At 40.1% G+C, this 27551-nt stretch overlaps 1 protein-coding gene across 1 annotated transcript; it reads right to left on the bottom strand.

Annotated features, from left to right (window-relative positions):
- Nucleotides 1-460: 460 nt before the first annotated feature.
- On the bottom strand, nucleotides 461-26658 carry LOC115775835 (titin-like). Its single transcript, XM_030723358.1, has 9 exons — nucleotides 26646-26658; nucleotides 14721-15071; nucleotides 14517-14633; nucleotides 8057-8389; nucleotides 7627-7944; nucleotides 7146-7487; nucleotides 3562-3873; nucleotides 1683-1756; nucleotides 461-865 (listed from the first exon to the last, which is right to left on the bottom strand). The coding sequence occupies exons 1-8, from the start codon at nucleotides 26656-26658 to the stop codon at nucleotides 1701-1703; spliced, it is 1842 nt and encodes a 613-aa protein (XP_030579218.1). The 3' UTR covers nucleotides 461-865; nucleotides 1683-1700.
- Between the last annotated feature and the right edge of the window lie 893 nt (nucleotides 26659-27551).

Raw genomic sequence — 27551 nt, forward strand, 5'->3', positions numbered from 1 at the left:
AGCTGAGAGTTTGATTTGCAGTGTCAGGGCTGTCAGAGGCTCCCTGATCTCTCTCTGCTGATTTGGTGCCATACAGATAAAGACTGATTGATCCTCCAGACCTTCTGTTTGCTGCTGTCTGCTCATCGCTCTGTTTCTGCATTGATCACTTTGATTTATAAAGCACCAAATCACAGCAAACAGTCACCTCGAGGCGCTGCTTCTTCTTTGTGTGTAATAATAATAAAACATTTAATTTATAAGGCACTTTACAAAAGTTTACCTTTGTAACCATAAATTTATTAATAAAACATGGATCTATAATTTTAGTTTACAGTTTCACTGTTAAAGAAAATGAAGTAGATCAGTAACAAACAGTAGAATCAAAAACAAATCAATAGATCAGATCAATAATCAGTAGTGTCTTCATTATTAAATAATCCACTGTATGATTATGATCATTATTAGTGAAAACCATCTTCATTGAGTCATCCAAACATCAACAACAGTATAAAACACAACAATATGACAGTTAGCTGATGACACTGCTTTATTGTTAGAAAGCTGAAATGAAGTCTTCCAGCCTGATGGCTCATCAGAGGATTCTCTGGAGGCTCTGATTGAAACCTTCATTTAAATCAGTGTGAAATTCATGCTTTAAAAACATCACTGATACAGAAATATGAAATATCTCAGTCACACATACAGTCACATATTAGGGAATTACAATCTCAGAGGATGATGAGAAATAAATGGCAGATAATACAGACCCAGTTACTTCATCTATTCAGAGGAATGTACGTGTTGGTTGGTCACAGATTTCTCTCTGAATGTAGAGTTACTGCTGACTTCATCACACGTCTCCTCCTGAAGTCTTTGGACCGTCCTGTGGAGACAGACATGTTTCAGCTTCATCTGCAGAAATGAGCCACACAAGGCTAAAAACAATGATGTCTCTGTCCTGAGCAGAGGGCGGTCCTAACCCCTCAGATTTCTCATCATTTAACCAAATGATTCAAATTAATTGGATCAGAAGATTCCTGAAAGATCCACATAGTATGTGGGACATGATTCCAACTTTAAACAGCAGGTGGTCTTCATTTTTATTAATGCAGCCTTTTGCTGTTGGTGAACTCTGATAAAGAAGCTCTGCTGTGCTGCTGCCTCCTTTACAAGCAAAGCTCCCACAGATACTTTCTATGGCTCAGTGTCAGCATCAGCATCATAAACACATCATATTTCAAAGATGCTTCAGGAACAACATCCTACCTGTGAGAGAGCTTTTTAACTCTGAAGGCTTCCACACTTTATTCTGTACAGAGATCCTGTCTCCCAGAAGGAGCACAGACTGGAATAAATGCATCATGTTTCTGTGACACTGTTATTGAAAATGATCCAGAACTGTTACCCACTGAGTTCTGCTCTCTGTAAATATGTCCCTGATATTACAGACAAATGTTCTTCCATAACTCCATGCTGGAAACTCCAGAACACGGATCAGTGTGAACATGTGACTCTGTTTGGAAGGATTTCCAGGTTTAAACTCAGACTTTGGTAAAGAAAGTGTACTTAGAGAACATGACGTCATCCCGTTATTCCACCAACAATCAATATGTTCATTATTTTAGCCAAATTCACTCCAACTTTAACAACAGATGAAGAACAAGAGGAACAGAGAGAAGGAGGGAGGAAGAGGACATTACTCAGAGGAAGGAGCTCCATCACTGGCCTGTGGATCCTTCTTGTTGAACCATGAAGAAACGATCTCGAAGACTTTCTGTGGAGCAGACAAACAGAGAGAGTCTGAGCGTTTCTAAAATGTTGGAAATATCAGAATCAGGACAGCAGGAAGCGATCAGTGACACTGATGAAAGCTGCCTGGCTTCATGAACATGGCAGAGCTGTGCAGTGATTCTGTCCTAGAGATCAAACTGAGTTCCTACCACTCAGTGCTCATCAATGGCATCACTGAGACAAACTGCATTTCCCCACACAAACAACAGCAAACAGGTTGAATCAGAATTTGGTGCAGTCGTGTTTGTAAAGCAGCATCATCAGATGGACAGAAGTCAGTTTATCAGAGCAGCTTTGAAGGAACCAAAGAGAAGAAGCTGTGAAGCTCTGAGGACTCAGACAGCAGGTGGAGACCTTTGACCTCTGTGACCTCTGAGGCTGTTTGGGTCTCTCAGAGGAGAACATGAGACCTACAGAAAGATGTCAGTGAGTCTGATCCTCCATCATCTACTCTCATGTTCATAGTGGAAATTAGATACTCCTGAGGAGGAGGAGGAGGAGGAGGAAGAGGAGCAGGAGGAGGAGGAGGAGGAGGGTGGAGTCCGGCAGCTGGGAACCTGCTGCAGCAGATCAGAGTGGCTGCATCTGTACTCGTCCACACTGAGAGGAGCCTCTGAGGTGGTTCATCATCTGACCAGGATGCCTCCTTCTCACCTGTCAGGTGAGATGTTTCATACCTGTCCACCTGCTTCATCCAGGAAACAGGTTCCCCTCCAGAAAGCAGGGATCAGGACCCTGAAATCACTCTACCAAATGTGATGCTGCATACAGCAGAGGAGACTGACACCGACTGGTTCCATGGATCCTAAATGTGTCTTCGTACTCGGTGACCTTTGACCTTTAAACCCAGCTCTTTGGCTCTAAGCTGTGATGATGCACAGATCTTCACAGAGTAGAAAAAGTGAATATTTCAGTTTGTGGATGGACTGAACTTCAAACACTGATTGTGTCTGATGTTGGTTTGCTGCTTCACTTTGTCCTCATAAAGTTAGAGAGTTTTTCACAGAGTCTAAATAAAGTGACACAGTGTATCAGGATGTCTCTGAATATGATCTGTAATCATCCACAGAGTCTAAATAAAGTGACACAGTGTATCAGAATGTCTCTGAATATGATCTGTAATCATCCACAGAGTCTAAATAAAGTGACACAGTGTATCAGGATGTCTCTGAATATGATCTGTAATCATCCACAGAGTCTAAATAAAGTGACACAGTGTATCAGGATGTCTCTGAATATGATCTGGAATCATCCACAGAGTCTAAATAAAGTGACACAGTGTATCAGAATGTCTCTGAATATGATCTGGAATCATCCACAGAGTCTAAATAAAGTGACACAGTGTATCAGGATGTCTCTGAATATGATCTGTAATCATCCACAGAGTCTAAATAAAGTGACACAGTGTATCAGAATGTCTCTGAATATGATCTGTAATCATCCACAGAGTCTCTCAGGCTGCTCTGTTCACCACCTTCTTCTGTCCTTCAGTGAGTTTGGACACAGATCACACTACGAGCTTTTCCAACAAAAACAAGCTGGACTTTATTGAAGCTCCGCCTACTCTAAGTAATTATCCTCTTATTGTAGAACTGCATAAACATATTACAAACAGCATTAACATTACTGCGTCTGTACTTATTAAAATACTCTGACAGGAATGCCAAAGGAAGTGCAGCCACTGCACACCTGAATATCAGCTGTTTGTTATCAGGTACATGTTACCAAACTTAAAGTGTCTCTGACAGGGTTAGGACTGTAATGAGGACAAACAGCTGTTACACTCACCTTTGACCCTGAGACTGAATACTTTCTGTAGTAGGATGTCTTCATCTTTGTTGCAGACAGTGCAGGTGTAGACTCCACTGTCAGTAGGTTGGAGGTCTTTCAGGGTCAGACTGAGGTCTCCAGTATTTATTTGCTCTTTCTTCATCTCTGAGCGTCCTTGTATGTGAGACTGGTTTCGTCCTCTCTGATACTCGTGGACTTTCTTGTCTTTGTGTTTCCACTCCACTGTCACATCCTCAGGGTTGCTGACTTCAGCTTTAAATGGCAGCACGACAGACTCTTTAACTTTTCCCTTCACCTGCTCCTCAGGAACTGAGAGGAGGACATGAAGCAGACAGACAGACAGACAGACGTCAGTGAGCGAAATCCTCCATCATCTACTTTAAATACATGAAACAGTGAATAAACATGTCTAATGTAAAATAACATAAACGTGTCTCTGTGAATAAACAGGATTTTACAGAAGGACAGTAAACACACCATCACAAGTTTAACATCATTTCACAAATATGTTAAACTGTAAAGATTATTTTGGTAGTCAAATCATATTTTTTTGATTAGTCCAAGATTATTTCAATCTTACCTCACCTGTTCAAGCCTGCACACCTGTGAATATCACCCTGTTGTCTGTGCTCAGAATTAAAATGATGACTCAAATATATGAATTCAAAACTAATCAAATGTATTTTAACATTAATGTGACATCACAATAAATAAATATCAAATAAATAATTATTATAGAGTACTGTTTACTCTTATGTGTTCACTGATTAAAATCACTAAATATAAAAACTCATAAACCTGCAGATGTTATATCTCCATGTGAGGATCTGGTTATTGTAACATTTATCATCACAGTAACAGTGTTACAAACATCAGCAGCTGTAAACACTCATAAAAACATTAGAAATACAGACGCTGGTTTGATTCTGCAGCCTAACATACATGGATTATTTAGCATTTATAATTATCAGAGAAAGTTATGTTATTTTTGGTGCCGTCAGTTTCTCAGTTTATATCAGTGCATATTTGAATGTGTGAATGAGACACATTAACTTAAAGTTTGTAGAAAGGAGCTTTATGAAGTTCAGCCTATTCACTTGGACACATCCAACATGGCCGACACGCTCAATATGGCGCCTACATATATATGTATATTATTGTTATGTTGTCGATGTTACTTTCTTCTTCATTGGTACCGTTATTGGCAGACAAAGGAAGCAATACTGCCCCCATATCTTCCTGTAGGGTACTGCAGCTACAAAATCATGTACATGCTTTTAGGTCAGAGGTCATCAAGTACATTTATTATTACTGATCTTCTTAAACTCAAATATAATTGTTGTTGTTATCATGAGTTTATAAAATGATAGTTTTACAGGAAAAGTTGAAAATAAAATAAAGCCCATTATTATTTGTGATGAAGACGCCACAGCACAGTTAGTGTTTACTGACATTTATGAACACAAACATTAGTTTTAGTGTTTGAATCTGATGATGGATTCATTTCTGACTCCTCACAGACGTCCAGTGTGTCGCTCAGATTTGGTATAAAAACATGAATTCACTTTATTTGATTAATAAATAACAAGATTATTGTTAGCTTGAAACAAGTTTCTAAAATATTTCTGTTTCCTTGTTTTTATGACAGATAAATGTGTTAAACTCTGTAGCTCACAGTCCCATGATGCATCAGGAGCTGTTTGACTTGGATCTTATTGATGGAGGATTGTAATGAGGACAAACAGCTGTTCCACTCACCTCTGACACTGAGAGTCACTGATTTCTGTAGCAGCATGTGTCCATCCTTGTTGCAGACGGTGCAGGTGTAGACTCCACTGTCAGTAAGTTGGAGGTCTTTCAGGGTCAGACTGAGGTCTCCAGTATTTATTTGCTCTTTCTTCATCTCTGAGCGTCCTTGTATGTCAGACTGGTTTTGTCCTCTCTGATACTCGTGGACTTTCTTGTCTTTGTGTTTCCACTCCACTGTCACATCCTCAGGGTTGCTGACTTCAGCTTTAAATGGCAGCATGACAGACTGCACCCCTTTAACTGTTTCCACCATCTGCACCTCAAGAACTGAGAGGAGGACATGAAGCAGACAGACAGACAGACAGACAGACAGACAGACAGACAGACAGACAGACATTAGTGGTCCTGTATAAATAATTTGTGGTTTAACAGAATTGTTCCTGTTATTTTTAAATACATGAAACAGTGAATAAACATGTCTAATATAAAATAACGTGAAAAAAGTGCTTCTGTGAATAAACAGGATTTTACAGAAGGACAGTAAACACACCGTCACAGGTTAACATCATTTCACAAATATGTGTGTCTGACGACCAGGACTGCAATTATTTTATTTATTAGTCAACAATTATTTCAATCTTACCTCACCTGTTCAAGCCTGCACACCTGTGAATATCACCTTGTTGTCTGTGCTCAAAATTAAAATGATGACTCATAAAAATATAAATTTAAAACTAATCATTTTAACATTAATGTGACCATCACAATAAATACATATCAAATAAACAATGCATATTAAAGAGCATTGGTCACTCTTATTTATTCACTGATAAAATCACTAAATATAAAAAAGTTTTAAGCTCATAAACCTGCAGATGTTATATCTACATATCAGGATCTGGTTATTGTAACATTTATCATCACAGTAACAGTGTTACAAACATCAGCAGCTGTAAACACTCATGAAAACATTAGAAATACAGACGCTGGTTTGATGCTACAGCCTAACATACATGGATTATTTAACATTTAGAATTATCAGAGAAAGTTATGTTATTTTTGGTGCCGTCAGTTTCTCAGTTTATATCAGTGCATATTTGAATGTGTGAATGAAACACATTAACTTGAAGAACTTTATAGAAAGACACTTTATGAAGTTCAGTCCATTCACTTGGACACATCCAACATGGCGGACACGCTCAGTGTGTCTTCTACATACATCTGTACATGATTGTTATGTTGTTGATGTTACTTTCTTCTTCATTGGTATTGTTGTTATTGGCAGACAAAGGAGGCAATACTGCCCCCATATCTTCTTGTAGGGTACTGCAGCTACAAAATCACGTACATGCTTTTAGGTCAGAGGTCATCAAGTACATTTATTATTACTAATATTCTTAAACTCAAATATAATTGTTGTTGTTATCATGAATTTATAAAATGACAATTTTACAGGAAAAGTTGAAAATAAAATAAAGCCCATTATTATTTGTGATGAAGACGCCACAGCACAGTTAGTGTTTACTGACATTTATGAACACAAACATTAGTTTTAGTGTTTGAATCTGATGATGGATTCATTTCTGACTCCTCACAGACGTCCAGTGTGTCGCTCAGATTTGGTATAAAAACATGAATTCACTTTATTTGATTAATAAATAATATTATTGTTAGCTTGAAACAAGTTTCTAAAATATTTCTGTTTCCTTGTTTTTATGGCAGATAAATGTGTTAAACTCTGTAGCTCACATTCCCATGATGCATCAGGAGCTCTTTGACTTGGATCTTATTGATGGAGGATTGTAATGAGGACAAACAGCTGTTCCACTCACCTCTGACACTGAGAGTCACTGATTTCTGTAGCAGCATGAGTCCGTCCTTGTTGCAGACGGTGCAGGTGTAGACTCCACTGTCAGTAAGTTGGAGGTCTTTCAGGGTCAGACTGAGGTCTTTATTTTTCAGGGCATTGTCAGGCATCTCTGTGCGGCCTCCATAAACCTGATCCTGTGAGAGAGGCTGTTTCTGGCTGCTGTCATACAAGAGGACCATCTTGTCTTCAGGGTGAGTGAGTCTCCACTGCACTTTGACCTCTGGAGGAAGCTCATCTGTGATTTTAAATGGCATCAGGACAGACTTCTGGCCCTGTGTCACCTCCACCACCCCTGCCTGGTAGTCTGTGAGGAGAACAAAGCAGAACATGAGCTGTAGAGACTGAAACAATGAGAGATGTCAGTGAGGGTGATCCTCCATCATCTCCTCTGCTGTGGAACCAGCAGCTCTTCACTCCTGATTTAAGACAGCTGTTCCACTCACCTCTGACACTGAGAGTCACTACTTTCTGTAGCAGCATGTGTCCATCCTTGTTGCAGACGGTGCAGGTGTAGACTCCACTGTCAGTAAGTTGGAGGTCTTTCAGGGTCAGACTGAGGTCTCCAGTATTTATTTGCTCTGTCTTCATCTCTGAGCGTCCTTGTATGTGAGACTGGTTTCGTCCTCTCTGATACTCGTGGACTTTCTTGTCTTTGTGTTTCCACTCCACTGTCACATCCTCAGGGTTTCTGACTTCAGCTTTAAATGGCAGCACGACAGACTGCACCCCTTTAACTGTTTCCACCATCTGCACCTCAGGAACTAAGAGGAGGACATGAAGCAGACAGACAGATGTCAGTGAGGGTGATCCTCCATCATCTCACAGCTTCTACATGTTGGATTCAGACTGAGGACAAACAGCTGTTTTTCTCACCTGTCATATTCAGTGACACCACTTTGTGTAGCAGGATGTCTCCACCCTTGTTGTAGACGGTGCAGGTGTAGCCACCATGGTCACTAAGTTGGGGGTCTTTCAGTGTCAGACTGAGGTCTTTAGCTCTCAGTGGATCTTCATTCATCTCTGTGCGATCTCTGTGATCCTGGTCCTGTAGCAGAGGTTGGTTTTGGTTGCTCTGATACTCATGGACCTTCTTGTTTCTGTGTTTCCACTCCACTCTGACGTCCTGAGGAAGATCTTCTGTGAATTTAAAGGGCAGCAGGACAGACTTCTCCTCCTGTGTCACCTCCACTATCTCCAATGGATAGTCTGAGAGGAGAACAGAGCAGAACATGAGACAGACAGACAGACAGACAGACAGGCAGATTAGCTGTGCTTCTAAAGGCCACAACTCATCAGGTGGGTGAAGGATGCAGGAGGTCCATCAGAGCCTTTCAGCTCTGCAGCTTTGTTAATAACTACACAAAAACATTTGGAGGTCTTCATGGACCAAAAGATTTTCACAGACGTTTGTTTTTAGAGTCCTCCATCTGCAGCTGATCATGTTCTAATAAACCAGCTTTTTAGCCATGAGTGCAACAAATCCATATAACATTAAATATATGAATTTATTCTAGTTATTTATGGTTAAATCTTTATAATTTTACCTTTAAGAACATTCAGTTAAGCAATTATTTTGTAATATAAATAAATGTAATTGTTTTTTTTATTATTATCTTAAAACAAGAACTCCTTTGAGTCTCTGTGTCTCCAATAAAGTTATATTACTGCCATAGACATACAGGTGATGGTCATAAAATTAGAATATCTCAGTGATTCTATTCAAAAGGTGAAACTTGTATATTATATTCATTCTTTACACACAGACTGATATATTTCAAATGTTTGTTTCTTTTAATTTTGATGATTATGATTATAACTGAGAACTAATGAAAAGCCCAAATTCAGTATCTCAATATTCAATATTGCAGACACCTGGTGCCACACTCTAATCAGCTAATTACCTCAAAACACCTGCAAAGGCCTTTAAATGGTCTCTCAGTCTAGTTCTGTAGGCTACACAATCATGGGGAAGACTGCTGACTTACAGTTGTCCAAAAGACGACCTTTGACACCTCGCACAAGGAGGGCAAAGGTCATTGCTAAAGAGGCTGGCTGTTCACAGAGCTCTGTGTCCAAGCACATTAATAGAGAGGCGAAGGGAAGGAAAAGATGTGGTAGAAAAAAATATAGAAGCAATAGGGATAATTTTAGATCCACCTAGTCCAACTTAACAGCTCTAAAACAGAAGCAGTCATGATTGGTACTCCCCACCAGATCAAATCATCACCCATCGTTACTATGTCTTTTCATGGACACAGTATCCCTCTTTCCTTGTCAGTTACCAATCTTGGTGTTAGGATGGATCCCCAACTCAACTTGGAACTCCATATAAACCACCTTAGTAAAATCTCATTTTACCATTGTCGAAATATTGCCTGCCTTAATTCTTCAAGATGCAGAGAAACTGGTCCATGCATTTGTCTCATCCAGACTGGATTACTGTAATGCACTCTTTGTTGGTATCTCCAACAGGAGTCTTCTGAAACTCCAGTATACTTAAAATGCTGCGGCCCAGATACTGACGGGAGTTTGCAAATATAGTCGTATTACACCAACTCTTCAGTCCCTCCACTGGCTTCCTGTTTCTTGCAGGATTGACTATAAGGTCGTCGCTCTTCTTACTTATCAATGTGTCTATGGCAATGCCCCTTCCTATCTTAAAGAACTTCTTTCTTTAAAATGTACGGCACGCTCCTCCAGATCTGCAAACTCTCTCATCGTACCAAGGACAAATTTACGGACTATGGGTGACCGGGCTTTCTGTGTAGCTGCCCCTCGTCTATGGAACTCGCTTCCATCTGAATGGAGAGCGCCTCAAACTTTGGAAAGTTTTAGAAAGAGCTTAAAGACTTTTCTCTTTACAAGAGTTTTTGATCTTTGTGCATAAATTTTAGCTATTTTATCTACACTTCGGTGTATTTTATTTTACTTTACACTGTGGTTTTTATTTAGTGTGTTTTATATTTTTACTATTTGTTATAATGTTTTTGTTCTGTTTGTTCTGTTTTTTTTTTTTTTTTTAAATGTAAAGTGCATTATAAATTAAAGGTATTATTATTATTATTATTATAATCACACCCTGGAGAGGATTGTGGAACAAAAGCCATTCAACAATGTGGGGAGATTCACAAAGAGTGGACTGCAGCTGGAGTCAGTGCTTCAAGAACCACCACACACAGACGTATGCAGACATGGGTTTCAGCTGTCACAGTCCTCGTGTCGAGGACTCTTGAACAGAGACGGTGTCAGAAGCGTCTCGCCTGGACTAAAGACACAAAGGACTGGACTGCTGCTGAGTGCTCCAAAGTTATGTTCTCTGATCAAAGTCAATGTTGCATTTCCTTTGGAAATCAAGGTCCCAGAGTCTGGAGGAAGAGAGGAGAGGCACAGAATCCACACTGGCTGAGGTCCAGTGTAAAGTTTCCACAGTCAGTGATGGTTTGAGGTGCCGTGTCATCTGCTGATGTTGGTCCACTGTGTTTTCTGAGGTCCAAGGTCAACGCGGCCGTCTACCAGGAAGTTTTAGAGCACTTCATGCTTCCTGCTGCTGACCAACTTTATGGAGATGCAGATTTCATTTTCCAACAGGACTTGGCACCTGCACACAGTGCCAAAGCTACCAGTACCTGCTTTATGGACCATGGTATCCCTGTTTTTCATTGGCCAGCAAACTCGCCTGACCTTTAACCCCATAGAAAATCTATGGGCTACTGTGAGGAGGAACATGTGATACACCAGACCCAACAATTCAGAAGAGCTGAAGGCCACTATCAGAGCAACCTGGGCTCTCACCTGAGCAGTGCCACAGACTGATGGACTCCATGCCACGCTGCAGTAATCCAGGCAAAAGGAGCCCCAACTAAGTACTGAGTGCAGTACATGCTCATACTTTTCATGTTCATACTTTTCATGTTCATACTTTTCAGTTGGCCAACATTTCTAAAAATCCTTTTTTTGTATTGGTCTGAAGTAATATTCTAATTTATGAGATACTGAATTTGGGTTTTCATTAGTTGTCAGTTATAATCATCAAAATTAAAAGAAGTAAACATTTGAAATATATCAGTCTGTGTGTAATGAATGAATATAATATACAAGTTTTACTTTTTGAATGGAAGTACTGAAATAAATCAACTTTTTATGATATTCTAATTGCATTCAGCCCCCTGCCTCACTTTGTGTCCACCACTGGCACTGCGGTTTGCCGCCAGAACTATTTTGGTTGTGCAATGGATTTTTATGGCCCCCTGTGCTGTCACTTCCCCACAGCTGGCACTGTGTTCGACCCCCTGAACTGTTTCACCGCCTGTGCTGCCTCATCCCCTATGTTTTTCTTTTTTCTTGGACAGATTTTTTGGTCTTGTGCCACCATTTTTTGTTTTGTTCCTTGGGCTGGCAACCTCTGGACAGTTTTTTTTTTTTTTTTTTGGACTCTGTTGCCCTTTTGGTTGTCCTGAAAAAACATGGGAAACCCGAGAAAATGGTTAGAGATGTGAAGGGGTTGGTGGTGTACCGGGGGCTTCTGTTTAGGACTATGCTTCCTCCTCACAGTCACTCAGCTGGCCTGATATCTCTGCTGCTCGGGATCTGCTGACGGGTTGCTAAAGGTGGCTAGGCTACCTTGGTCTGCAGTGACTACAGGGGCCTGGCTAGCTACAGGATTTTCCAGGATGTGGAAAATCCAATTCAGTGAACCTACAAACAGACTACATTTATTACAAGTACCGCCCAGGCCTCTCACAGCTAGGGGCCCGGGCCAAGGTGGAATTGAACCCAGGCCTTCTAGGTGTTATTCTAGCTATGAGGCTGCAGTGCTAACCACCACACCACTGTGCTGCCCAACAGAATACTCAGTTACTAAAATAATTGATAGTTGCAGCCCTAATAAAATTTGCAACATGCCATGAGCAAAATCATCACCTTCTCACATAGGAGCAACAGGCTTCAGGTGATAGAGCGATTGTTGTGTGAGAGACTGTTGGCTTATGTAAAATGCATTTAAAAACAATTGCTTTAAAAAGATCGGATTTGTTGGTAGATATCCAAATGTAATCATATATGAGATATATGATATTGCATATATTATTATGATATGAAATATCCAAATCAGTATCTGCATCAGACATAAAAAAGTGGTATTGTGCCATCCCTACAATTTACAGGTGATTCAGCAAACAGTGGGTTGGACAGTGATGGTATAGTTACCTTGAAAAAGTAGTCCGATTACTGATTACTCCTTTAAAAAGTAACTTAGTTACTTTACTGATTACTTAATTTTAGAACTAACTAAGTTAGATTACAAGTTAATTTATTAGTTACTTTAACAGCTGCTGTAATCATCTGCCATAAAGTGATCCAGATGTTTCTGTGTGTTTTTATGTGTAATGTCTTTGCTTATAGTGGTAAACAGACTGCAGTCATCATGATTTCTGAAGGGCTTATATATAAAATGCAGAAATATTTTTTCAACAATCTTTAGGAGTCTGTGTTATTGTACCTACATTATAATCAATCCAGAGCTTTTTGGACACTTCAAATATCTTTATTGAACTGTGATGTTATATTGTTGTGATTTCTGCAGCCTTTTGAACCAGATTTCTGTTTAAAAAGACATTTTTAATGTCACACAGTTTTTACCTTCATAAAAAATGAATATATAAAAGTCACTTTGCAAAAAACTGAGTGCAGCTTCTACCTTGTGACAGAAATGTTGTTTCTCACTGACAATGACTTGATATCATTCATGAGAGATATGTTTGACACGTTTCACAGATTATAGGTCAACAATTCATTTACAGCTGTTTAAACACAGGGATTTTTAACCGAAAATCGCTTTTTGGCACAACACCGGAGCACCCCCGCTGCCTCAACATAAAAATGACAACCATGAAACGAGTGTGACTGTGCTGCGACTCCAGATGTTTCTTCAAATCTGACGTAGTGTTTTTAAAGCTAGATAGCACTTTGTCACCAGCACAGAGTGCACAACTAAACTTGATGTTGTCATCTTTAGCTGACACAGACTCACAATAGTGCCTGTATTTCAGCTAGACAACGCGCATCTCTCTCCTCCTGCCATTGTTTACGTTTGTGTGTCTGTGTGCTGTTATTGTCCTCATGATGAAAACGGGACACAATTGTCACATCTGTCAGACGTCACTCCCCGAGACGCAAGAAGAAAGTAAAAATATATATTTGTACTGACAAACAGGTAACGCACAGTGACTTGGATAAGTAACTTTAATCTGATTACTGGACTGTAAATAGTAACGCGTTAGATTACTCGTTACCGAGAAAAAGTAGTCAGATTAGAGTAACGTGTTACTGACAACACTGGTTTTGGATAAAACACATAAAGATTACACTGAAATATGTAAAATACAGACAAATCAAACTACACAGATTACACAGCTAACAGATACAGCAAAACACCACTGTGCTCTGGAACAGAAACAGGAAGTGATATGAAACCGCAGTGAGAGCTGTCACTTTAACTAAAGGAGTGCCACAGGAGTCGGACCTGGGACCACTCCTTTTCATGTTCACAGCATGACACAGAATGCAGTGAACATGCACTTTCACTTTTACAGTGATGACTGTTATATGCAGCTCATATAAGGAGCTCAGAAGACCTGAGGCCACACATCCTGATGGCAACCTCGTGCACGGTCAAAGGGCAAGAGTCCAGAGAGCCAGAGGTGATGAGCAGCCCACCCACCCTGCAGGCCGGCACCCTCAGCATAAGCCGAGCGCGCAGCCCCCGAGGCCCCAAGCGCCCGAGAGCAGCCCGACACCTGGCAGAGCCCCCCACACGCCAAAGAGGCCCAAGCCACCCCCAGGCCACAGCCGCCAAGGGAGCAGGTCAAAAACCACGCTGAGCAGCGTGGAGCGGTAGGGAGGGATAACTCCTGCCCTCCACAGCCACGTCCCACAGGCGCCAAGGCTCGGCAAGCCACAGACCCAGGCCCAGCTGTCCACACACACACACACACACACACACACACACACACACACACACACACACACGCACACACACACACACACACATGCATGCACACAAACGCACCCGTCGTTCACTCAAACACTCACACACACACGCACATCCACATGCACCAGTCACACACTCATGTACACACACGTAATGTACACGGACACCTAGTGTGGGAGAGCGGGTACCAGCACAGAGCCAGCGGCAACCCAGGGAAGCAGCCAACCCCGCCCCGAACAACGAGCCAGCCCCCCAAGGCCCCCCCCCCCAGCACTAAAGCTGGTTCTGAAGAGGAGGCACTCACTGGTGCCTGTGACTAACATACACAGTCACAGGCTCACATACCTTTTCTGCTCTTCATAATTTTATATCTATAATACATGAAGACACCAAATCCAGCAGCCAGGAGAACCACAGGAACCAGGACACCAGGTAGAACTTTAGTCCAGGCTGGAGGAGGTTCTGTAATCAACACAAACATATTTAACATATTTTAATGAATTCACATCAGTGTTTACTATGACTCTGACCTCTAACTACATCACTGACCTGTGACCTTCAGCTGCACATGGATCTTGGTCTGATCTTGTCCAAACCTGCGGGTGGTGCAGGTGTAGGTTCCACTGTCAGAGACTGTAGGGTTCCTCAGAGTGAGGCTGAGGTCTCCAGTCTGCAGAGCGTCAGCTCTCATTGATGTTCGGTCGGTGTAACGATTGTTTTGTCGTTCAAATTCATCACCGCTGTGCAGACGCACGTGGACTGTTGGGACGATGAGCTCCTTGTGACTCCACACTGCTGCTGTGGAGCTCCTGGAAACATCAGCTGATATTTCACAGGGCAGCAGGACAGACTCCACCCCCTCATACACCTCCACCTCTACCCCTGAGGCATGCTGGGAAACTGAGGAGAGAAAATATGAAGCAGACAAGTGCTGTGATTGTGTGACAGCTGGTTAGACACAGAATGAGGATTGTTGGGTCCACAGCATGTCTTTTGTCCTGTACCCCCCCCCCCCCCCCCCCCCCCCCCCCCCTCACAGCAGATAACCCCCCCCTCCCTGAGCCTGGTTCTGCTGGAGGTTTCTTCCTGTTAAAGGGAGTTTTTCCTTCCCACTGTCACCAAGTGCTGCTCATAGGGGGTCGTTTTGACTGTTGGGTTTTCTCTGTATTATTGTAGGGTCTTTACCTGCAATACAAAGCACTTTGAGGCGACTGTTGTGATTTTGCGCTATATAACTAAAACTGAATTTTATTTTTATTTTTTTTTACCATCCATCCTTTCACTTCTGCTTATCCTGTTCAGGGTCGTGGGGGGGCTGGAGCCTATCCCAGCTGTCAGTTATCAGCTCAGCTGTTTAGGAGTCTAATAGCCGTGGGAAAGAAAGAGTTCTTTAGTCTGGTAGTCCTGCATTTTCACATTTCTATACCTCCAGCCTGAAGCTACGCTTGTCAAATTTCAAGAAAGAGTTTCTATGAGACACCAAGTTGTACTGAAACCTTAAAAAGAAAAGAATAAGTAAAGCAGTGCGTGTGAATATTTTTGTGACCACAGCTGAGTTGGGCACACAGGACAAGCTGCCAGACCCTGAGCTGCTGCTCTGCTACAAATCAAAAAATAAAGAATTGAAAACCTGTTTATGAAAATATGTGATAAAATAAAAGTACCTGATTTACACGTTTGTACATTCATATTTGTTCGGGGCGCGGTTATCTTCTGCTGCTGACCCGTGTTCACCACAGTGTGATTGTGATTAGGTTTTTATGTAATTTTAAATTGTACTACGTGTATATGTGCTGGTGTATAGTTTGATCATTGGAAGATTATTCAGTAGTTTTTCTTTTGGCGACATTCTGGACATGATGAATCCTGGTATCCTTGGAGTTTTTGTGATTTTCTCCGTATGGACACCGGGAGGAAATGCCAAGGACTGTGTTACACGCGGTGACCAGGTTAATTGGTCTCAGACACAAATTATCACTTACTCTCGAGAGACGCTGCTTGCCCTTGGGGTTAATGCGGCAAAGCTAGAAGTGAATATTGTTTTGCCTATGGAAGATGTTATACGTCGTAAGAAGAAGATTAAAGTAAAAAGGCGAGGATCCCGGGGAGGTATCAGAAATCGGCTAAGGAGACGACGAAGGAGGCACCCTCTTCCAGTGATCACTCTATCAAATGTGAGATCTCTTAACAATAAAATGGATGAGGTGATACTACGCATGAAATTCGAAGAGGATTTTCGTCACAGCAACGTGATCTGCTTCACGGAAACATGGCTGAATTGTAATCACACTGTGGAGCTGTGTGGATACACCGTGATCCGAGCAGACAGAGACAAGGTAAAATCTGGAAAATCAGTCGGCGGTGGGCTGTGTATGTTTATTGATAAGAAATGGGCTACACAGTTTACTATAATTGAACATACTTGTACTAAGAACTATGAGACCTTGACTGTCTCCTTTAGGCCTTTTTACTTGCCCCGTGAATTTGGACAACTCACAGTGATGCTGGTGTACGTTCCAGGTCCGGACAATAAGGAGGCCGCAGATCATATACTGAACACCTACAATTCTATGCAGGAACAATTGGCCGAGCAGCCAGTATTTATTCTGGGAGATTTTAATACGCTGTCTCTTAAAGCGCATCTCCCAAATTTACAGCAATACATTGACTGTCTGACTCGTTCCACAAGCATTCTTGACTTATGTTATGGCAATATTAATGAGGCCTATAAGGTGGTGTGTAGGCCTCCTATCGGGAAATCGGACCATAATATTATCTATTTGCTCCCTAAATACAGACAGTTAGTAAAAAGGGTAAAACCTGCAGTGAAAACTATAAATGTTTGGAATGAGGAAAGTGAAGGAAGGTTAAGAGATTGCTTTGAGTTAACAGACTGGAGTGTTTTCTTTGACACAATTAATGATCCACAGGAGTTGACTGATTGTATTACATCATACATACAGTTTTGTGAGCAATCTGTGATTTGCACTAGGAAACTTACTGTGTTCCCACAGCCGTGGCTGTCAAAAGAGCTCAAGGGATGTCTTAATGAGAAGAAAATTGCATTCCTTAAAGGGGACACTGCAGCCTTTTATGGTAAAAGGAGAGAACTTAGGTCTAAGATTAAAAGAGCAAAAATTGAGTTTAAAAATAAGGTTGAAAGTCAGTTCTGCACAGGGAACCCTCGACAGGCATGGGAGGGTCTTAATAAGATGATGGGAAGGGCTCCTAAGAGCCAGGTTCAAAGTTGTTCAGTGGACAGCCTCTCCTTTGCAAACAATTTAAATCAATTTTATGCTCGTTTTGATACTGAAGACCTTAGAGAAAGTACCATAATGGCTGCTGTAGCTCAAAGCCTGACAATTCAGCTGTCTGAAGAAGTGGTGGGTAATTGTTTGGAAAGGATTAAGCCATATAAAGCACCTGGGCCGGATTCTTTGCAGGGAAGCATTTTAAAGGTGTGCTCAGTACAGCTGAAGGGTGTCCTGACTGGACTGTTTCAATTTTTATTGAATACATGTACAGTTCCAAATATATGGAAGACGTCTATAATTAAACCACTTCCCAAAAAGCCCGGTTCCAAAGCTTTTAATGATTTTCGCCCAGTGGCTTTGACCTCTGTAATTCAATTTAATTCAATTCAATTTTATTTATATAGCGCCAAATCACAACAAACTGTCGCCTCAAGGCGCTTTGTATTGTGGGTAAAGACCCTACAATAATACAGAGAAAACCCAACAGTCAAAACGACCCCCTATGAGCAGCACTTGGTGACAGTGGAAAGGAAAAACTCCCTTTAACAGGAAGAAACCTCCAGCAGAACCAGGCTCAGGGAGGGGCAGTCATCTGCCGCGACCGGTTGGGCTGAGGGGAGAGAAAGACATGCTGTGGAAGAGAGCCAGAGATTAATATCAATTAATGATTAAATGCAGAGTGGAGTATAAACAAAGTAAATAAGGTGAATGAGAAACAGTGCATTATGTGAACCCCCCAGCAGACTAGGCCTATAGCAGCATAACTAAGGGATGGTTCAGGGTCACCTGATCCAGCCCTAACTATAAGCTTTATCATAAAGGAAAGTTTTAAGCCTAATCTTAAAAATAGAGAGGGTGTCTGTCTCCCGAATCCAAGCTGAAGGCTCTGCCTCCCATTCTACTCTTAAGTATCCTAGGAACCACAAGTAAGCCAGCAGTCTGAGAGCAAAGTGCTCTATTGGGGTGATATGGTACTATGGGGTCTTTGAGATAAGATGGTGCCTGATTATTCAAGACCTTGTAGGTGAGGAGAAGGATTTTAAATTCTATTCTAGATTTAACAGGGAGCCAATGAAGAGAAGCCAATATGGGAGAAATATGCTCTCTCTTTCTAGTCCCTGTCAGTACTCTAGCTGCAGCATTTTGGATCAGCTGAAGGCTTTTCAGGGAGCTTTTAGGACAGCCTGATAATAATGAATTACAATAGTCCACCCTAGAAGTAATAAATGCATGAATTAGCTTTTCAGCATCACTCTGAGAAAGGATGTTTCTAATTTTAGAAATATTGCGCAAATGCAAAAAAGCGGTCCTACATATTTGTTTAATATGTGCATTGAAGGACAAATCCTGGTCAAAAATGACTCCAAGATTTCTCACAGTGTTACTGGAGGCCAAAGTAATGCCATCCAGAGTAAGTATCTGATTAGACACCATGTTTCTGAGATTTGTGGGGCAGAGAACAAGAATTTCAGTTTTATCTGAATTTAGAAGCACGAAATTAGAGGTCATCCAGGCCTTAATGTCTTTAAGACATTCCTGCAGTTTAACTAATTGATGTGTGTCATCTGGCTTCATTGATAGGTAAAGCTGAGTATCATCTGCATAACAATGAAAATTGATGCAGTGCTTTCTAATAATACTGCCTAAGGGAAGCATGTATAATGTAAATACAACTGGTCCTAGCACAGAACCCTGTGGAACTCCATAATTAACCTTAGTGTGTGAAGAAGACTCCCCATTTACATGAACAAATTGGAGTCTATGAGATAAATATGATTCAAACCACTGCAGTGCAGTACCTTTAATACCTATAGTATGCTCTAATCTCTGCAATAAAATGTTATGGTCAACAGTATCAAAAGCTGCACTGAGGTCCAACAGGACAAGAACAGAGATGAGTCCACTGTCAGAGGCTGTAAGAAGATCATTGGTAACCTTCACTAATGCTGTTTCTGTACTGTGATGAATTCTGAAACCTGACTGAAACTCTTCAAATAAACCGTTCCTCTGCAGATGATCAGTTAGCTGTTTTACAACTACTCTTTCAAGAATCTTTGAGAGAAAAGGAAGGTTTGAGATTGGCCTATAATTAGCTAGGACAGCTGGGTCAGTGATGGCTTTTTAAGTAGCGGTTTAATTACAGCCACCTTGAAGGTCTGTGGTACACAGCCAACTAATAAAGACTGATTGATCATTTTTAAGATTGAAGCATCAATAATTGGAAAGACTTCTTTGAACAGTCTAGTAGGAATGGGATCTAACAAACATGTTGCTGGTTTGGAGGAAGTAACTATTGAAGTTAACTCTGAAAGATCAACTGGAGCAAAAGAGTCTAAACAAATACCAGCAGTGCTGAAAACAGCCGAACATGAAGAATAATCTTTGAGATGGTTATGAATAATTTTTTCTCTAATGTCTAAAATTTTATTTGTAAAGAAATCCATGAAGTCACTACTAGTTAACGTGAAAGGAATACTCGGCTCTACAGAGCTCTGACTCTTTGTCAGCCTGGCTACAGTGCTGAAAAGAAACCTGGGGTTGTTCTTATTTTCTTCAATTAATGATGAATAGTAAGATGTCCTAGCTTTACGGAGGGCTTTTTTATAGAGCAACAAACTCTTTTTCCAGGCTAAATGAGCATCTTCTAATTTAGTGAGAAGCCATTCCCTCTCCAGCTTTCGGGTTATCTGCTTTAAGCTGTGCGTTTGTGAATTATACCACGGAGTCAGGCACTTCTGATTTGAAGCTTTCCTTTTCAGAGGAGCCACAGTATCCAAAGTTATACGCAGTGAGGATGTAAAACTATTGACGAGATAATCGACCTCACTGGGAGCAGAGTTTAGGAAGCTGCTCTGTACTGTGTTGCCACTGAAGAGCATAACAATGAAGGAATTAGATCCTTAAACTTAGTTACAGCACTTTCAGAAAGACTTCTACTGTAATAAAACTTATTCCCCACTGCTGTGTAATCCATTAAAGTAAATGTAAATGTTACTAAGAAATGATCAGACAGGAGGGGGCTTTCAGGGAATACTGTTAAGTCTTCAGTTTCTATGCCATATGTTAGGACAAGATCCAGAGTATAATTAAAGTGGTGGGTGGGCTCCTTTACATTTTGAGAGAAGCCAATTGAATCTAACAATAGATTAAATGCAGTGTTGAGGCTGTCATTCTCAGCATCTACATGGATGTTAAAATCACCCACTATAATTATTTTATCTGAACTGAGCACTAAATCAGATAAAAAGTCTGAGAAATCAGACAGAAACTCTGAGTAAGGACCAGGTGGACGATAGATAATAACAAATAAAACAGGTTTTTGATTTTCCCAATTAGGATGGACAAGACTAAGAGTCAGGCTTTCAAAAGAATGAAAACTTTGTCTGGGTCTTTGATCAATTAATAAGCTGGAATTGAAGATTGCAGCTAATCCTCCTCCTCGACCTGTGCTTCGAGCATTCTGACAGTTACTGTGACTCGGGGGTGTTGATTCATTTAAACTAACATATTCATCCTGCTGTAACCAGGTTTCTGTAAGGCAGAATAAATCAATACGTTGATCAATTATTAAATCATTTACTAATAGGGACTTGGAAGAGAGAGACCTAATGTTTAACAATCCACATTTAATTGTTTTATTTTTTGGTGCAGTTGATGAAGCTGTATTATTTATTGTTTTTGAATTTTTATGCTTAAATAGCTTTTTGCTGATTTTAGCTTTGGTGTTTGGTGGTCTGGGAGCAGGCACCGACTCTATGGGGATGGAGTTTTGGGGGGATGGCAGGAGGAGAGAAGCTGCAGAGAGGCGTGTAAGACTGCAACTCTGCTTCCTGGTCTCAACCCTGGGTAGTCAGTTTTTAGGAGGGTTAATAAATTTGGCCAGATTTCTAGAAATGAGAGCTGCTCCATCCAAAGTGGGATGGATGCCGTCTCTCCTAACAAGACCAGGTTTTCCCCAGAAACTTTGCCAATTATCTATGAAGCCCATGTCATTTTTTGGACACCACTCAGACAGCCAGCGATTCAAGGAGAACATGCGGCTAAACATGTCGCTCCTGGTCTGATTGGGGAGGGGCCCAGAGAAAACTACAGAGTCCGACATCGTTTTTGCAAAGTTACACACCAAGTCAATATTAATTTTAGTGACCTCCGATTGGCGTAACCGGGTGTCATTACTGCCGACGTGAATAACGATCTTACCAAATCTACGATTAGCCTTAGCCAGCAGTTTCAAATTTCCATTAATGTCGCCTGCTCTGGCCCCTGGAAGACATTTGACTATGGTCGCTGGTGTCTCTAGCTTCACGTTTCTCAAAACAGAGTCGCCAATAACCAGAGTTTGTTTCTCGGCGGGTGTGTCGCCGAGTGGAGAAAAACAGTTAGAGACGTGAACAGGTTGGTGGTGTACCCGGGGCTTCTGCTTAGGACTACGCTTCCTCCTCACCTTCACCCAGCCGGCCTGTTTTCCCTGCTGCTCGGGATCTGCTGGGGGGGAGCTAACGGCGGCTAAGCTACCATGGTCCGCATCCGCTACAGGGGCCTGGCTAGATGCAGGATTTTCCAGGGTGCGGAGCTGAGTCTCTAATTCAGAGAGCCTGGCCTCCAGAGCTACAAACAGACTACATTTATTACAAGTACCGTTACTGCTAAAGGAGGCCGAGGAGTAACTAAACATGTGACACCCAGAGCAGGAAAGTGCAGGAGAGACAGGAGAAGAAGCCATGCTGGTAGTGAGGCTAAGGGCTAAGCTACTAGCTGAGCTAAGCTAGCGAATTTCTAAAAACAAATAAAGTGAGTAATGTGAATACAGGTGATTCAGCAAAGAGTATGCTATTTAAAGTAGGTGAAGATTACACTAAAATATGTTATTATCCAGATAAATCGAGTTATACAGATATAACAGCTAACAGACAGCAAAACACTGTGCTCCGAAACAGGAACAGGAAGTGATACAATACCGCAGTGAGAGCCAACACCAAGTGGTACTGTACTGGCTAAATGTATGGAGCGAGTGGTTAGTAGATATCTTACCTTAGATATTGTGGATCATTTGGATCATATGCAGTTTGCTTATAAGCCGCAAAGGGGCACAGAAGATGCAACATTGTGTTTGGTTAATGTCGTTGCACGTCATCTACAGCAAACAGATGCTCAGGCAAGAATTTTATTTGTTGATTTGACTTCGGCTTTTAATACACTGAGGATACATATTCTGTTGCAACAGCTAACTAACATGGGGGTAACTCCAGGACTGATTCACTGGATTAGAGATTTTTTAACTGATCGTCCGCAGAGGGTCTGCATTAATCATGTTTTATCTGACGAAATTATTGTTAATGTGGGGGCTCCACAAGGGTGTGTTTTATCACCATTGCTATTTTCTGTTTATATAAATGACATGCAGCTCCAGGATGGGAATGTGAAGATGTTTAAATATGCTGATGATATGGCTGTTGTTGGTCTCTTTCTTAAGAATTTTAATCCCAATTATTTTGCACAGGTGCACAGGTTGGAGGAGTGGTGCAAGTCTCGTTATTTGTTGATTAATGTTGACAAGACAAAAGAGCTTGTCTTGAATTACACAGCCCCTGTTACAGGGCTTTCACTTTCTGGTCAGTCTGTGGAAGTTGTTAACTGTTTTAGGTACCTGGGAACATACATTGATGATAAGATGAGCTTTATGGAGAATGTTGATTACATCTGTAAGAAAGCCAGTCAGAGATTATTTCTTATTAGGATGTTAAATGGCTTTGGTGTTAGCCAAAACATTCTGGAAAGAGTGTACATAAGCTTGATTGAAAGCATCCTGACATTCAATATCTCAGTTTGGTATGGTAACCTGACTGTGGCAAATAGGAAGAAATTAGACAGGATTGTTAGTACTGGAGGAAAAATCATTGGCCGACGACAAAGCTCTTTGGATATGCTGCATCGGTGCGTTGTTTTAAGGAAAGCCCGGCCTATTGTTGCTAACAGAGAGCACCCTCTTCAATCTGATTTTGAATTGATGCCCTCTGGACGACGTTATAGGATGCCCCGAGCCAGTAAAAAGGTGTATAAAAGATAATTTTTGCCAAATGCAATTAGTATACTGAATAATAATATGATGTAATCTCTTTTAATAGTTTTATTGGATTTTTTTTTTTTTAATGTATTTATATGATTGTATTATGTATGAATGTGTGTTGATGACTATCATCAGTGATGAACCGAAGACAATTTTCCACTAATGTGGACAATAAAGTTATTCTTGATTCTTTATTCTTGATATTTATTTGTTTATAACTTTTTGATTTGAATGAATGTAAGAAATGAGAGTATTGATCATTTTGAATGTGTTAACAGATCAATAATTATCATAATAAATCAAACTTTAAAGAAAAAATCCAAAAAGGTAATAAAGCAGTGAGTCAGTTTGCCTTTTGATAGATAAGCTGAATTATTTATTTTTTTATTTTTTTTAAAGCCTGTCATGTCTGGCACTGTTTGCAAGCAGAATTGTGATCTGAATGCATTGTTGTGTCAAACATATTTATTATTCCAAGATAAGCTCTATAGAGTCTCTATAAGCTTTTCTTGATAATGTTTTGTGTTTTTGTTTTGTGTTGTTTGTTTGTTTTATTTTATTTATTTATTTGTGTACATATACATTTAATTCCAGTTGACAGGCTGGGGAAAAAAAAAAAAAAGAGAGAGAGAGAGAGGGGAGAAAACAGAAAAAGAGGACAGAGCACCACTAAACTAACCAAAACAATTCAAATGCTGCAACTGCAAAAAAAACAGAAAAAAGACAACATACCAAAACAGAACAAGCAATACCTGGAAAAATAACTATGTGGAAAAGGCACAACAAAATGAAGCATGGTTGTATAAGAACAACAATTTTGTTATGCTGTGATTGCGTTAGTGTCTGTGTCATTGAATGCACTTACCAACGAGGGCAGAAAGCCGCCGAGTTATTATTATTACACAATACTTTGTCACGCTTGCACCTGACAAAGTATGAAAAACGAAAACTAACGAAAACTAAACGAAAACTAAGCATGAAACCAAATATAAAAACTAATGCTCTGAAAACTAACAAAAACTTATATATATATATCTATATATATATAATCACATTAAATAGTTGGACTTCCGGACCTTGGCCTCATGAAATTTTGTCTGACTGGACCTCTTTAAATTTTATTTGAATACCCCTGCTGTAGGCAATGTATTACGGATCCTTTGGGTTACACTTTTCTGTTTGTTTGTTATGTCTTTAGTGTTTTTTGTTTTTAGTTTTTTCCATAGGTATAACACACATACGCAATTTTAAAATGTAGGGTTCTAGAATGACTAATCATAGACTGCTCCTTATTGCTGACTTAAAATGCAAATGCAAAAAGTAACTAGATGAATATCTGCAAATTGTACCATGCACACATGCAATGAAACCTGCTTACACTCATAAACATAACTACGTTTCTCAATCATGCATTTTTTATAGATATTTGCTGTACCTAACTTTCTAGGTGCATGAAAATAGGTTCATTTTTTTAGAAGAAAAAATTTAGACTGGGTTAAACTAATCAAGAAATCTGTAATATGAAGACACTGAATAATAGATCTTTCAAATATACAGTTCTGCTGTAAAATATTTGTCTTGGAAAATTGTAGTGTATAGATTTTAAGTTGATAACTTTTAAAGTCAGAAAGTTATATTTAATGGATAAAATTAATAAATAAAATTATGGTGAATAGTTAGGCCTGACCAGACCACAGTCTCTGTTCAAATTTGAATATTGATCCCAAAGGCCTGCAGTTCAAGACTCAACTTTTTAAACTATAGACGGTAGGACAAATCAGAACTTTATTACACTGGGTACCAGTAACTGCTCCCAGATGTGCGCTTATATGTAAAATGTGCCTTTTTTACAGGGAAGAATGTCTCAGAGCCTGAGAATAGACACCTGTCCATGACATTAGGGATGAGAACATCCCAGTGTAATGGGCCTGGTCACTACTGATAAATGGCTCTACCTCTCACTGGTTTACCAAAGAGAAGGCTGACGTCTGGAGGATGGGGTGTGCTGGGAAATGGAAATGTGTCTGAGCACTGGTCCAGGTTCTGTCAATAAAACAATCAGGCCCACAGGGTCCTTTTATGCCTTAAGAGTTCCTGGTGGAGTTCTTAACAAACTTAAGGTACAGCAGCAGAGTTTCTGTCACTGTATGCTTTTGGGCCAAAATTAAGCAAAACTTAGATTGGGTTAATTATAATATTAAATCAGGAATGTTGATTAACTTTACAGATACTAATTGGAAAACTTAGTGAGTGATAGAACTAAACATAATCAACAGCAGAACAGAGCATAGTCAAACATTAGCAGAGAACTCAGAAATGAATAAATAAATCCTGTATGTTTAATGATGGGAAAATGGTTTGGGAAATCAGAGGACAAATTTAAAATTTTTCTTTTAGTCTTTAATACAGTTACTGTAAGAACAGATAAATAATTTTTAGGAAAAGACAAAAAGAGAAAGCGTCTGAACCTCTAACGGAAAAATAGATTATGTAACAACTGAATAGTACTTGATGAAGGTGTGATAATGAATAATTATCTTATGTAATGTGCATAAACAGATATATACATATACATACATACACACACATATGTGTGTGCGCATGTATAGACACACACACACACACACACACACACACACACACACACACACACACACACACACACACACACACATTATATATATATATATATATATATAGAGAGAGAGAGAGAGAGAGAGAGAGAGAGAGAGAGAGAGAGAGAGAGATAGCTATAGTCCTCTGGAAAATACTGATCATGCATTTGTGTCATCGCGCCTAGATTATGGTATTGCCCACTTTACAAGCTTAGATAAATGATCTGTCATACCTCCAAGCAATACAAAATGCAGCAGCTAGACTCCTAACACACATTACCCTTATTTTATTCTCTTTACATTGGCTCCTAGTTGCTTTTAGAATTCAGGTGAGACAGTGCCTCACCTGACATCATGACATGAAAAAATACAAACAATGATAAGGGAAAATACATCTGACCACTTGACTGTTTTATAAAACTGTTTTCTGAATTATTTAAAAACTTTAATGATCAAAATCATAGAATTTATATTTTGCCTGTTCAAACACATGAAAGAAATGCTGTGCTGTGTGCAGTGCTGCAGTGCTGTGGCTCACCTCGCATGCCCATTGCGGGCTCTCTCTCTAAGAATATCATGAAAAAGTTGATTTATTTCAGTAATTCCATTCAAAGAGTGAAACTTGTGTATTATATTCATTCATTACACACAGAGTGATATATTTCAAATGTTTGTTTCTTTTAATTTTGATGATTATAAGTGACAACTAATGATTCATACGTATTGATATATTTTGATTATATAGAATAAATATTTCAACGGTAATTATTTTCTACCTGCAGGTTATTCTTTACTGTTTTCAGTGATCACTTTAGTATTTTGTATCTACTCTGTTTATCTTTGTTTCATATGAAAATGTGTTTGCAGCACTCGTATCTGCAGGAGGGACTACAGACACAACAGCCCAGCAGTGTTAATCCGGTCTTTAAGTCTGAAGTCAGTTCTGGGTCCAAATGCTCCTAAATAAACAGAAATGGTATAACCAATGACTGTTCACTATTAAAGATGATTGTAACGTATCTTATCAACTGCAGCTATTTCCGCTTCTCTTTCTCAAATGACAGCTGAGTGTGGTTTTTTATTAATAAATATTAGTTTTCGTCGACGACACTTTTTTTCATGACGAAAACGAGACGATAACTAAATAAAAACTACCTAAAAGGATAAAAACGATGACAAAATTAACTGACACTTTTGTCAACGAATGAAAACGAGACGAAACTGCTTGGCAGGGACGACATCCAATCAAAACTGATTTAATTTTGTGATAGGGCGGGACAAGTTAGGAAAACATCCAATCAAACACACAGTTGCACAAGTTTGCTCTAAACCCGGGAAGACCAAACTAGCCTGTGATTGGTCGTTCCTTCCGATAGAACTAAGTGATGTAAACAATGTCATCAGGGAGAAAGAGAAGAGCCGATGTATGGACACATTTGTCCTT

This window comes from Archocentrus centrarchus, unplaced genomic scaffold (genome assembly GCF_007364275.1).
Source record: "Archocentrus centrarchus isolate MPI-CPG fArcCen1 unplaced genomic scaffold, fArcCen1 scaffold_24_ctg1_1, whole genome shotgun sequence".
NCBI classification, from domain to species: Eukaryota; Metazoa; Chordata; class Actinopteri; order Cichliformes; family Cichlidae; genus Archocentrus; species Archocentrus centrarchus.

Excerpts from the sequence above, each read along its gene's own strand:
- LOC115775835 (XM_030723358.1), bottom strand. Across the intron at positions 7,945-8,056 it reads GGTGTCACTGAATATGACAG|TTCCTGAGGTGCAGATGGTG; the intron begins GTGAGAAAAACA and ends TCCTCCTCTTAG. Across the intron at positions 1,757-3,561 it reads ATTCAGTCTCAGGGTCAAAG|AAAGTCTTCGAGATCGTTTC; the intron begins GTGAGTGTAACA and ends TCTGCTCCACAG.